We start from the raw sequence: 14,175 nt of genomic DNA on the forward strand, positions 1-14,175 counted from the left end.
TCTTTGTGACATCATGCACAAAAGTGCTTGTTTTAAAATGTCTGACAATCTTACACTTACTGTCTTGAAATTACATGAATGTTTCTGCCACTGCTTAATAACTGTTTAATAAATAAAATGTTGGTAAATTGACTTAGTTGTGATTTTCCTTTCTGCATAAAATAACCACTGCTTAAAATGAATGAAAAAATAAAATAAAATTGGGCTCCAGCAGAAACGGCACTTTTCTCATGCAGGGCAGAAGGACAGACATTTGAGCACCACTTGGGGTCTATCTGTGCACATGCCTGCTGATCAGCATCTTGATATGCCACACCGTGAAGTGGTTGGATTACCTTGGCAAAAAAGAAGTGCTTCCTAACACAGATTTAACAACATTTGAGAGAAATAGGCCGGGGCTAACAACAAAAGTTTACATTTATATTTATTTTGTGTATTCTGTAATAGGACGATTCTCAGGATGAAATACCTTCACTGACTAATTATGTCACCATTGTAAACTGGCTTACTGTATATTCAGCATTCAGTGTAACACAGATGGCACATATGCATTTTTTGCAGGAGGGGGTGTAGTGCTAGGTGACAGAATTTAGACGTCACAGCTGGTATTATACATGTAATTTAACAACATATTTTCCACTCTTTAGCTCATGCAATAAAAATTAGGGAAATATTGTAACTTTTCAGAGATCTTAGTTTGTACTTCTTTCTGCACTACATATTGTTCTGTTGCCACTTAACATCAGTCGCCGGTCACAAAATTCTCCAAATTGAGTCGGAAAGTAGAGGGGCTCAACTCTGTGGCTTAGAATATGTTTAAAAGTTTCAAATGTATATGTTGCTTATTATAGTCGAGGTTACTGTGGTTTATCCGTTATACAGTGCTCAATACGGTAGAGCGGTATATACGTTAAGTCAGGAAAAAACACAGAGGCTATTTCATCCCTACAAGCCTGTTTCGCAGGTTCTTCAGGAACTCCCCTAAAGAGCAGGGAAACCTGCGAAACAGTCTTGTAGGGATGAAATAGCCTCTGCGTTTTTTCCTGACCTAACGTATGTTGCTTATGATACATACACTCTGTATACAGTTTTAATTGTACGGTGACACGTAAAAAATTTGGCTTTCCTAAATGCTTCTCATGGTGAGATATGGACAGGAGTTCATATGATACATTGGTTGTTGCAGGCCTTCAGACAAGTTTAAGACCAGTTGAGACCAACAGCGCATCATAATTAATGCAGTAAATCCTTAATTATTCATGTTTGTAGTCAACTTTAATTTCAGGATCAAGGTCTCTGTTTTACCTGCAGCCCAGAAGGCGTGGTCCACCGCTTTTTGCTGGAAAATAATGTCCACAGCCGCAGCCACAAAAAAATGGCCACAAGCCACACACACCCTAATATCCATAAATCTTTATCTCTTAGAGAGTTCTTCATTCCTTTGCCGTCCTGCTTAGACTGTGAGATTTATTTAAGCATCTTGGCTGTCTGTCCTGAGTCTCTGGCAGTCGATAACAACTTGTAGACATCGGGCAATGATGTAGACCTCGATGAGAAAATAGAAGGATTCTAGCTAAGCATGTATTCCAAGAGTCTTGCTTGCAAATTTGGAAAAGAACAGCGGTCTATGCTGTTAAAGACACCCACCCACCTAACCACCCACTCACACTCTGGCCAACTTACTCACTGCCTCCCACTCCTGGACCTAAAAGGAAAACACGCTGTCTCTGAGACGGGAATGGGACAGGTGGTGTTCAGTTCAGGGTGTCACTGCGAATCAGATGCCTGCTATCCTTTAACTTCAGACACAGCAGTTGATGTTCGCATGCACGCTCCAAATTATATTTACCAGTCAGTATTTCTAGCACTCCTTTCATGGTTAATGACAACTTTGAAGGGCATTGCACAAGTATAACTTTGTAAATTGCATGCAAATAATTATTTGTGCCACATGTACTGTAAATTGAACTCATTGTCAACAAAATGTCTGAATGGCTTAAGAACCCGTCTGTAGAGCAGGAGCAGCGAAAATAGAAGTTGTGCTACAATAATTGCATCTGAAAGGAACAAGTGGGGTTCCTCAAAGAGTTTCCCCAACTACTGTGTTCTGTAAACCGGTAGTTGTGAATGTGAACAGTGCATTATTATGGATCTAATGCTTTATTTTGGCTACTTCAACAGGCTATGAGGACTACAGTTACACAACTTCCCCACTGAATATATATATATATATATATATATATATATATATATATATATATATATAGAGAGAGAGAGAGAGAGAGAGAGAGAGAGAGAGAGAGAGAGAGAGAGAGAGAGAGAGAGAGAGAGAGATACCGGCCCCCAGACACATTTTTTTCTCAAAATTTGGCCCCCCCGAGTCAAAATAATTGCCCAGGCCTGTCTTAAATGCTTATATGAATCAACTCGATACGGTGCTCGCCAAATGATCCAATGAAAATATTTGAGAATGATATTGTAAAATGTGTACTATGATAATTGTGTTGTCCTGAAGTCAACTGTTTATATTCTTTACATAATTACTTGATAATACTTTTGTATTAGTGACTACAATGCTTTAATTTGGAGCTAAAGTTGTTTTTTGTTTCTTGCATGCTATAATCGGTAAACAGCAGTTAGATTATGTCACTTCCGCTAAATTACTTCCTGTTTGTTGACTTCCGGTATTCGTTCGAAAGCAAGTCGTACATGTTGTGGGCTTCTGTAGTAATTTATGTTGCCATCCTAGACAAAGCAGCAAAGAAGCAATGCCGTAAGTTTAACAAGTTAACAACATGTCAGACACGTTAAAAAAGTGTAATAGTGCCGATATGTTGAATAGAATTGTCGATGTGTTGTAGTCATTCAGGCATCGGGAGTCTCCCTCTGCTGGGCATTTTGGGACATTACAATTACATTTTGTATGTCATAGTACAGAGGCAAAAAGTGTGTCTGTGTCTCTTTGTTCTTTTCAGTTTTTCACCATCTTGTCTTTGAAGAAATGTCAAAAGTAAATGGTCAAGCTTACAACAACGTTCTCTTCATTGACTCCGGGTTGGCTTGGTGTTGAGTCGGCATTTCTACACGTCTCACGAGAACACTAAAATAATTATCAATGACTATTATTGATCAAATAATAATTGTGCTGGTGTTTCAAAAGACATGACACCGTGTCACATTTGATTTGTTTAGATAGCACCAGTCCAAGCTCACAGACCTCCCTCCCACCTAGGGATCCCATCTGGCTTGTGCCCTTGACTCACTGCCAGATACTTCGGTCTGTGTTTGTGTGTGTTTCAAGTGGCAATACAAACATATAACAAATCCAACACCACCCTCTAGTGAGCCGCTCACATTCCTACCAGGGTGGTTTGCGCCAACAGGTGCAGTGCCAAAATAGCAAGCCTTCGGCCTCCCCTGTAGATGTAGGATCAGGACAAATGACCTTGTATTTATAAGACACCAGCTTCTCATACAGTCATTATGGATGACTTTTTTTTCCCTTTTTTTTTTAAGGGATTTACCTGTTGATTGCCTCCTTCCAACTCGATGTGTTTTAGTTCCCAAAAGCAGCGCATGGTTCCCACTTTCTCCAGGTGTCTGTAGAAGGCCAGCCGTCCAAAACGAAGACTGTTGCTACGGTTGCGAATAGCCTTCAGCCCCTCCATCTTCTCAACAATGGGAGACATGGGTATGGGGGGAGGTACAGCTGATGTTGGCATATTTCCATTCGTCTTTCCAGACTCCTCACAAGAAATCTTCTTGTCTGACCTGCAATTATAACAAGACATTACAACCTTCATTTTACAATGTGCACTCAAAATCAAATTGTTTCTCAGCTGTGGGCCATACCGTTCTCAGCGGTATTCAGTTGTAATAAACTTTTACACCACTTGTGGCAGTAAAGACAATCTCAAACAAACAGAAGACGTCTGGAGCCAAACTACAGTCATAGATAAGTTTCTTAACACAAAAATTACGACTAAAGTGGTGAAGCTGTATTTTCATTTGCACTTTAATTTACGTGACAGTTTAATTAAGAAATATTTGTATTATTAATTTAGTGTATATGCACAAAGTACCATATTTTTCGTAACATATATATATATATATATATATATATATATATATATATATATATATATATATATTTATATATATATATCAGGTAAGATGATTTTAATTCACTCATAACAGAGAAGGAAGCAGTCGTGCATGTAAAGTTCTAAACATAAGGCAATCCACGAGCACTGAGACAGGCATAAATAGAAACATGCTGATTGGCAGCCGGGGTAGATCGGCTGCCAATCAACAGCAGGTGTGGGGAAAAAACACAGCGCTCAGCGGGACAAGCAGTAAATGGAAACAAAATAAGAGCAATGATAGGAAGTCAATACAAAACAAGGAAGCACAAACAGAAATGAAGTGACAGATCGTCACAAGATCCCCCTTTAGGGACGGATTCCAGATGTCCCTAGTAAACAAAACTGAAAGAGTTCAAAAGTCAAGGGAGGGCGGAGGGTCACCAGGCCAAGTGTCCCCGCTGCCAGCGAGGGAGAGTCAGGTGGCGGCGACGCGTTGAACGCCGCTGCATCTGGTAAAGCGGGCAACCACGTAACGTGGCTGACGAGGAGGAGAAGGTCGCGTGTGGTACTGCCGCACCAGCAGCTGCGAAGGTCCACACCTGGGTCCTGCGGATCGCTGCCGACAGAGCGGAGGGAGTCCATAATACGGCCACGTCTTAGGCCGACGAGGAGGAGATCGCCGAGCCGGCGGCGACGACGATGATGATGTCAGCGTCATGGGAGGAGTTGTCAACAATGATAACAGCATCATGGGAGGAGTTTTCGACGATGATGCTGACAGTGTCGTGGGCGGATCCGTTGGCGACGAGGAAGATGGCGGCGCCGTGCAGAGTCCCGCCAGTGACGAGGAAGATGGCGGCGCCGTGGGAAAGCCCGCCACAGAGGATGATGTCGTCATGAGAGGAGACGCAGACAACGGGGATGACAGCGGCGTGTGCTTCCCAGCACCGCTGCCGGTAGTAGCCCCCCCTCCACTAGGCGGCAGCCAGACGCCGTCCATTATTGGGAGAAAAAGCTCCTGGTTGTTGGTGTCCTCTGGTGCCAGGGACGGGCGAAAGGGGGCTAGGAGGAGGGACAACGACACGTCCCGCGCCAAGTCCCAACAGGAGGCCAGGAAGGACATCCTGGTGGGCTCCAACGGAGTCTTAGCCGGACTGGCAGGAGGAGCGGGGGGGACCGGCGTTCGACGCGGGGCTGCGATCGGTGTTCGACGCGATCGCCGTGGAGCCGGTAAAGGAGGTTGCACAGCAGGAGACCGAGAAGATGGCGGCGGTGGCCGAGCCGGGTGGAAAGCCGGAATCGGCGGCCGAGGCGGAGGGAGAAGGTCCGAGCCTGCTGTGGGCTGAGACCGCACAAACCTGGCTTTCAAGTCTTCCAAGAATTGTGCGGTCCAGAACGTTGGCACAGCGTCGCCAACAGGGGTCCCTGCGAGGTCACAGTCTGGCTCGAGGATTATGTTAGGAACTCGCATGGCTGCGGTTGTAGTGACCCCAAGATGCATGAACCAGGAGAGTGAGGATCAGGTAACATGATTTTAATTCACTCAAATTAGAGAAGGAAGCAGTCGTGCTTGTACAGTTCTAAATATAAAGCAATCCTCGAGCACTGAGGAGCGCGCGAGACAGGCATTAATGGAAACATGCTGATTGGCAGCCGGTGTGGACCGGCTGCCAATCAACAGCAGGTGAGGGAAAAAACAGCACTCAGCGGGACAAGCAGGAAATGGAAACAAAATAAGAGCATTGATAGGAAGTAAATACAAAACAGGAAAGCACAAATAGAAATTAAGTGACATATCGTCACAGAAGTAGAACTATCATCTAACATCTTTGACAATCAGCATGATTTTGTAACAGTCCCATTTTTTATTAATACGTTGAAGTTTAACATATTAAATCATTTTAACATTGTTAAAACTTCAATTTAAAAAGCATACTAAAATGTTGATGACTAGAATTCGAAACGTAGACCCTCTGCTTTGCAAAGCAAGTACTAATGAGGCCCGTCACAGAGCCACCGGAAATGAAGATGGAAAAAGTGTCTTCATATTCTAATCAGTGACAGAGCATGACGTGACCATGAATTTGTTTGGGGTAAAATTTCATATGAAGAGCCTTGTCAAGCAATAGTTTACATTTGAATGTGCTTCTTTATGCAAAATGGGCTCCTCCAGTGATTGCGATGCTCTCCACCTGACTGACACAACAACTGTATTATACCGACAGCGTTTCAGGTCAAAACCAACATTAGTTACGTCAGTTTGATTTAATGTTAATGTTATGTTGACAGCACATTTCGGATGGGATAATATATAAAGTAAAAGTGTGTTTGTTACGTTGTTTGAGTTGTAGTGGGCTGCGCATGACCAAAGATCGAGAGAGGATGATCTAGCGCTGAGCTGTGCAAATATTTTGACTCGGGGGCCAATGTGTATGTGTTTATAAATTATATGTACACATTTAGCTGTGCAAATCTGCTGTACAGTATGTGTGTTAGGGTCCCTTTTTTCCAGGTACGTTAATCCGAATTCTAAAAACGTTATGAAAGACAACTCAATAAAACGGAATGGAATTTTAATTTTCTTTATTGAATTGGACACCCAAAACGTACATGAAAATAAAGAAAGTGGGATTTACAATATTAACTATGAACAATAATTCACTGAATATTAACAACATATGAAGATCGCTCCTCTTTTACTTCTCAGACCAGCTCCTTGATAGTTGTGTATATTTTACAAACAAGCAAAGCATAACAAAAATGTAAAAAACAGTATGAATGCAAAAGGGTAATAAACACCTACAATATGATGTATTATCACATAGAAATTTGCTTCCGCATCTGTTTCTGACACATGCGTTTCGGGCTGACAAAAGACAAAAATATTGTTGTTTAGTGTAATGACCTGATCATATTATATGATTATATATATTGTAGTGTGAGACATGTATAATAAATGACCCCCAAAAAAATGTGTTATTTAGTGTAATGATTGAGCTCATGTGAAAGAGTCCTTCAATACACGTTACATTTAGATCTTCCCTGGATTCATAGGCATGCGCAGATGCAGGGGGTGAGTAAATTCCAGTGGGGAGCGTGTCTCGCCAGAACACCGGAAAGAAATGTTGGCACTCGATGGGAAAGTGTCTCCGGACTCTATTTAGCACGATTGGTTAGCGGATAGTCCTGCCAGTGCGAATCCAAGGGAACAAGCAGAGCAGCATGTTGTGCAAGCGTCCAAGGGCTCAAGAATAAGCTTGGTATTGGTAACAGGACAGATCCAGAGTTCGAGCTTAACATGTTACTTTACAATGCAAAACATTCACAAAAAGCTGTCACATGAGCTGTTTTTTAAGCTAACAACTTTCTGACATGACAAAAAACCCCACAAAAAAATAAATACAAATACACATATATATATATATTAGAGATGCACGGATAGGCAATTATTTCATTCGCATCACAAAAGTCGTCCTCCACCCGCCATCGAACCGAACTAACATTTTATCAGAACCACAACCGCCCGCCACCCGCCCGTTGTTATACATATAATATAGAGCAGGGGTCGCACCCTAACAGCAATAATTAGGGCGTGCTGTGATGGTACTGCCTTTATCACCCTCTACAACATGTACAGACAGCGTGACAGCCCAGTCACATGTTGCGAGCGGCTTCTGCTTGCACATGTAAGTGACAGCAAGGCATACCTGGTCCACAGCCATACAGGTTACACTGACGGTGACCGTATAAAACAACTTTAACACTCTTAATATGTGCCACACTGTGAACCCACACCAAACAAGAATGACAAACACATTTCGGGAGAACATCCGCACCGTGAGACAACATAAACACAACAGAACAAATACCCAGAACACCTTGCAGTCCTAACTCTTCCTGGCTGAAATATACACCCCCGCTACCACCAAACCCCGCCCCGCCCCCTACACTGTGCCCCCACACATCAACCCCCCCTCCCCCCACCCCCCTCCGTGCGTCGGTTGAGGTGGGCGGGGTTTGGTGGTAGCGGGGGTGTATATTTCAGCCAGGAAGAGTTAGTGTAACCTGTATGGCTGTTGACCAAGTATGCCTTGCATTCACTTACGTGTGCAAGCAGATGCCGCCTACAACATGTGGCTGGGCTAGCACTCTGCCTGTACATGTTGTAGAGGGTGATAAAGTCAGTACCAACACGGCACGACCTTATTATTGTTGATTGCACTAATATATATGTGTGTATATATATATATATATATATATATATATATATATATATATATATATATATATATATATATATATATATATATATATATATATATATATATATAAATATATAGGGGGTAGGGGGTAGCGGGGGTGTATATTAGAGATGGGCGATACCACACTTTTAGGATTCGATACGATACCGATACTTTTTCTTGCATTTTCATTGATACCGATACCATTAATTTCTTATTGGCAATTTTTGTCAGTCAAAAATATTATTACTATTATTATTTAAGACAAATCACAAGACAAATACAGACCATTTATACCACATGTATTATGGTCAATATATAATAAAAGTAAAATTAAAATAAATAATATAAATCTGAAAAATAAATTAAATATTATATATAATAAAAATTATATATTATATATAATAATAATTAGATATTAGGGCTTTCCAATTAACTGTCAAATCCGAATCGCAAGAAGCTGCAGTTATTTTTTTAAGTTTGTGATATAATTAGCAATTAATGAAATATGAAATAGGCTAATGTTTTCTAAATGTAAGAAATCATGTTACAGATTAAAACCAAAATCACATTCAATCATATATTTCAAGATTTTCTTGGAAAAAAATAAAACTGTATTGCAAAGATGAAGAATCTCCAAATTGTATCTCTTTCTTATCTTGTTTTAAATGCTCAAGCAATTTTCAACTAACAGTAAATTCCCCTGTGTGGAAATTATTTGAATTTAGGATAATCATTTAAACAAAAATATTCAGTAAAAAAATAAAATAAACAATGCCTGACACTGGATATTCCTGGCTGCATCGCTGTCGGCTGGCTGTGTGTGTGTTGCACGTTGACAACGCTCATTCGCTGTCTCCTGTGACGTGACTGGGCCAGCTAAGGTACAGGGGTGTCCCAGCACTTAGTAAGTTAAGTAAGTAATCAAAAACATCTGAAAGTGATGCTTGCACCCCCCACACGCCGTTTTTTGGTTTATATCGATACTTTTTTCAGAAAAGTGATGCCAAATGAATAGCGTGTGAGTATCGATATATCGATACCACAGGATCGATACGCACATCCCTAGTGTATATTGTAGCGTCCCAGAAGAGTTAGTGCTGCAAGGGGTTCTGGTATTTGTTCTATTGTGTTTATGTTGTGTTACGGTGCGGATGTTCTCCCAAAATGTGTTTGTCATTCTTGTTTGGTGTGGGTTCACAGTGTGGCGCATATTTGTAACAGTGTTAAAGTTGTTTATACGGCCACCCTCAGTGTGACCTGTATGGCTGTTGACCAAGTATGCCTTGCATTCACTTGTGTGTGTGAAAAGCCGTAGATATTATGTGACTGGGCAGGCACGCAAAGGAAGTGCCTTTAAGGTTTATTGGCGCTCTGTACTTCTCCTTATGTCCGTGTACACAGCAGCGTTTTAAAAAGTCATAAATTTAACTTTTTGAAACCGATACTGATAATCATGAAACCGATACCGATAATTTCCGATATTACATTTTAAAGCATTTATCGGCCGATAATATCGGCAGTCCGATATTATCGGACATCCCTAATATATATATATATTGTTATGATCCGCTGCTCGGATCATGTTCTGTTCGGTTTTTGGACTCCCTCAGTTCTTGTTTTGTGCACCCCTGGGTTTGTTTTCTATTTCCGTGGGTGCTTATTGTCTTCACCTGTCTCTGATTGGTGTTCGGGAAGCTCACCTGTTTCCCGAGCCCTAATCAGAGCACTATTTAATCCTGCCTTTGCCGGTCAGACAGTCTGGCTTCCTAATTTGCTACAAGCAACAGGTAACGACAGTTTGATTCCTGTTTTGGTATATTAGCTTCCACGCTAAGCTCCTTTTGTTTTCTAGCTCCCATGCTAGCCCCCGCTAGAGTTATGCTGTATTTCTGCAACGCAAGCATCATAAGCTGTAAACGCGGTGGAGCAAGGGCTAGGGGTTTTCGGAGAATGGTCTCTAGCGGTTTGTGGTCTGATTCCACAGTTATGTTTCGCCCATAGAGGTACTCATGGAACCTCTTACACCTATACAGGACTGCATACAGCTCCTTCTCAATTTGGGCGTAATTTTGCTCTGTGCTGGTGAGCAGCTTGGATGCATATGCTACAGGTCTTCCTTCCTGCATGTGTCACTTCTTTTTCGGGATGAAAGTAAGCCAACACTGGCCCTGGCTCCACTGTGATGATCTCTTTCATCTTCTGAAACGTGTTATCATGCATAGTGCCCCATATGAACTCTGTGTCCTGTCTTAGCAGTAGTCTGAGTGGTGCACACACCTCAGATAGGTTGGGTGCAAATCTCGCTAGGTTGTTGACCATGCCTAGCACGGTTTCGAGCTCTGCCTCACTTGTTGGCGGTGGCATGTCTCTGATGGCTCTCACCTTAAGTGGGTCTGGTTTTAAACCGTTGGCTGTGAGCTTATGGCCAAAGTAGCTCACCTCAGAAACACAAATGCGGCATTTATCTGTATTCAGGCGTATGCCTCTCTCTCTGGTGCGGTCGAGCATGGCCCGGAGATTGCTCTTGTGTTCCTGCTTTGTTTTTCCAAACACGACGATGTCGTCAACGATGCCAGCTACTCCTCCAGGCCTTCGTATGTCTCTCCACCCTCCTCTGGAACTCGTCCTGGGCGGACACGATGCCGAAGGGCAGCCTGAGGAAACGGTATCTTCCGAAAGTGGTGTTAAATGTAGTGAGCAGTGAGGATTCCTCACTTAACTTGATTGCCCAATACCCTGATCTTGCGTCTAGGATGCTGAAATACTTTTCCCCTGCTAACTTGGATGTCACGCCCTCCAGTGTGGGTAGGGGGTAATATGGCCTCATTATTGCCTTGTTTAGGGGTCTTGGGTCTAGGCACACTCTGAGTTTGCGTGTCTTGGGCTTTTCGCACACTACTAGGGCATTAACCCACTGGGTGGGCTGTCACCTTGCATATTATTCTGTCCCTCTCCATGTTGTCTAGCTCTATTTTTAGACGGTCTTTAAGAGCAAATGGTACCCTCCGTGGTGGGCAGACAACTGGTGCTACTTTGGGGTCTATTCTGAAACTACATTCGCCTGGGAGTGTGCCGATGCCTTTAAAAACATCTGAGTACTCACTTAGGATGTGGTCTGACTGGGTGCTGTTCCCTTCATCACTGTTGACTGCGTACACTACTTTGATGAGTCCCAGGGCCTTGCAGGATTTGTAGCCTAGGATGGGTGGGCCTTTAAAGTTCACTATGTAGAACTTTTCTGTGGTTGACTTAGCTTTGTATGTACTTGCTATTTTGCAGTAGCCGTTCACTTCCAGCGCATGTCCGCCGTAGCCCGTTAACTTACGGTCAGCAGTCATTAATTGTGTGCTGGGCATTAGCGCATTAAAGTCTTTGGCTGGTATTACACTTGCTTGTGCCCCAGTATCTAGCTTAAAAGTCAATTTTCTGTTCTGTGGCCCCAATCCAATGGCTGCATATGCACTTTCCTCATCTTCTTTCTCTGTAGTAACAGTGTCCACAAATAGCTCTGAGCTATCATCTTCATTATCTTCACCAACTGTGTGGATTTCTCTGTGCACTGTTCTACCTGGGGTGTGGGACTTAGTTTTGCACACTTTTGCATAGTGATTGAATTTTCGACACTTTAAAGGCCTACTGAAACCCACTACTACCGACCACGCAGTCTGATAGTTTATATATCAATGATGAAATCTTAACATTATAACACATGCCAATACGGCCGGGTTAACTTATAAAGTGACATTTTAAATTTGCCGCTAAACTTCCGGTTCGAAACGCCTCTGAGGATGACGTATGCGTGTGACGTAGCCCGACGAACACGGGTATGCCTTCCACATTGAAGCCGTTACGAAAAAGCTCTGTTTTCATTTCATAATTCCACAGTATTCTGGACATCTGTGTTCGTGAATCTGTTTCAATCATGTTCATTGCATTATGGAGAAGGAAGCCGAGCAAGCAAAGAAGAAAGTTGTCGGTGCGAAATGGACGTATTTTTCGAACGTAGTCAGCCACAACAGTACACAGCCGGCGCTTCTTTGTTTACATTCCCGAAAGATGCAGTCAAGATGGAAGAACTCGGATAACAGAGACTCTAAACAGGAGGACTTTTGATTTGGATACACAGACGCCTGTAGAGAACTGGGACAACACAGACTCTTACCAGGATTACTTTGATTTGGATGACAAAGACGCAGACGTGCTACTGTGAGTATGCAGCTTTGGCTTTTTTTTGCGTATGTACGTAACTTTTTTTAAATATATAAGCTTTATGAACCTTGGGTTAGGTGAACGGTCTTTTGGGCTGAGTGATTGTGTGTGTTGATCATGTGTTTGAATTGTATTGGCGTGTTCTATGGAGCTAGGAGCTAGCAGAGGAGCTAGGAGCTAGCATAACACGTACCGTACCGTACGTGCGCGTCACGTACGGTACTTTTTAAAAATATATAAGCTTTATGAACCTTGGGTTAGGTGAACGGTCTTTTGGGCTGAGTGATTGTGTGTGTTGATCGGGTGTTTGAATTGTATTGGCGTGTTCTATGGAGCTAGGAGCTAGCAGAGGAGCTAGGAGCTAGCATAACAAACACGCAGGTGTTATTATGCAGGATTAATTTGTGGCATATTAAATATAAGCCTGGTTGTGTTGTGGCTAATAGAGTATATATATGTCTTGTGTTTATTTACTGTTGTAGTCATTCCCAGCTGAATATCAGGTACCGTGAGTATGCAGCCTTGGCTGCTAAACATTCGATAACTTGACCGTATGTGCGCGTCACGTACGTAACTTTTTAAAAATATATAAGCTTTATGAACCTTGGGTTAGGTAAACGGTCTTTTGGGCTGAGTGATTGTGTGTGTTGATCAGGTGTTTGAATGGTATTGGCGTGTTCTATGGAGCTAGGAGCTAGCAGAGGAGCTAGGAGCTAGCATAACAAACACGCAGGTGTTTTTATGCAGGATTAATTTGTGGCATATTAAATATAAGCCTGGTTGTGTTGTGGCTAATAGAGTATATATATGTCTTGTGTTTATTTACTGTTGTAGTCATTCCCAGCTGAATATCAGGTCACCCCCGGCTCTCACAGCATCTTCCCTATCTGAATAGCTTCAACTCCCCACTAGTCCTTCACTTGCACTTTACTCATCCACAAATCTTTCATCCTCGCTCAAATTAATGGGGAAATTGTCGCTTTCTCGGTCCGAATCTCTCTCACTTCATGCGGCCATCATTGTAAACAATAGGGAACTTTGCGTATATGTTCAACTGACTACGTCACGCTACTTCCGGTAGGTGCAAGCCTTTTTTTTATCAGATACCAAAAGTTGCAATCTTTATCGTCGTTGTTCTATACTAAATCCTTTCAGCAAAAATATGGCAATATCGCGAAATGATCAAGTATGACACATAGAATAGATCTGCTATCCCCGTTTAAATAAAAAAAATTCATTTCAGTAGGCCTTTAAACATTGTTTACCTTTTGCTGGGCACTCTGTTGATTTATTGTGGTGTCCTCCACACTTGCTGCAGGCATTTTCATGCATTTTTGGGCTGTCATGGTGCCTGCTAGCTCCCTTTATGAAACTTGGCCTTCCAGGTTTGCGGTGGATTGCGTGTACTTCGTGGCTACCGTTAGCCATAGCCTTTAGCTGCACTTGTGATAGCTCATGGGAGCGGGCTATATCGATCGTTTTTTCGAGCGTGAGCTCCGGCCCCTAGCTGAGTAATTTTTCGCGTACTCTGGGCGAGTCGGTAGCGAAAATTATACAGTCCCTGACCATCTCGTTGCTGTCTGTGTAGTTACAGTCTTTAACTAGTAGCTTGAGATTTGTCACAAAGTGCTCAAATG

General features: G+C 42.5%; 1 protein-coding gene across 1 annotated transcript in view; it reads right to left on the reverse strand.

The window, feature by feature from the left end:
- Positions 1-14,175, reverse strand: part of mylk4b (myosin light chain kinase family, member 4b) — an 87,960-nt gene that overhangs the window by 66,031 nt on the left and 7,754 nt on the right. The window contains exon 2 of the mRNA XM_062028148.1: positions 3,525-3,771. Within this exon, the coding sequence (XP_061884132.1) occupies positions 3,525-3,771 (247 nt within the window). The remainder of the gene's footprint in view (positions 1-3,524; positions 3,772-14,175) is intronic.

Source organism: Entelurus aequoreus, linkage group LG19 (assembly GCF_033978785.1).
Source record: "Entelurus aequoreus isolate RoL-2023_Sb linkage group LG19, RoL_Eaeq_v1.1, whole genome shotgun sequence".
Classification (NCBI taxonomy): Eukaryota; Metazoa; Chordata; class Actinopteri; order Syngnathiformes; family Syngnathidae; genus Entelurus; species Entelurus aequoreus.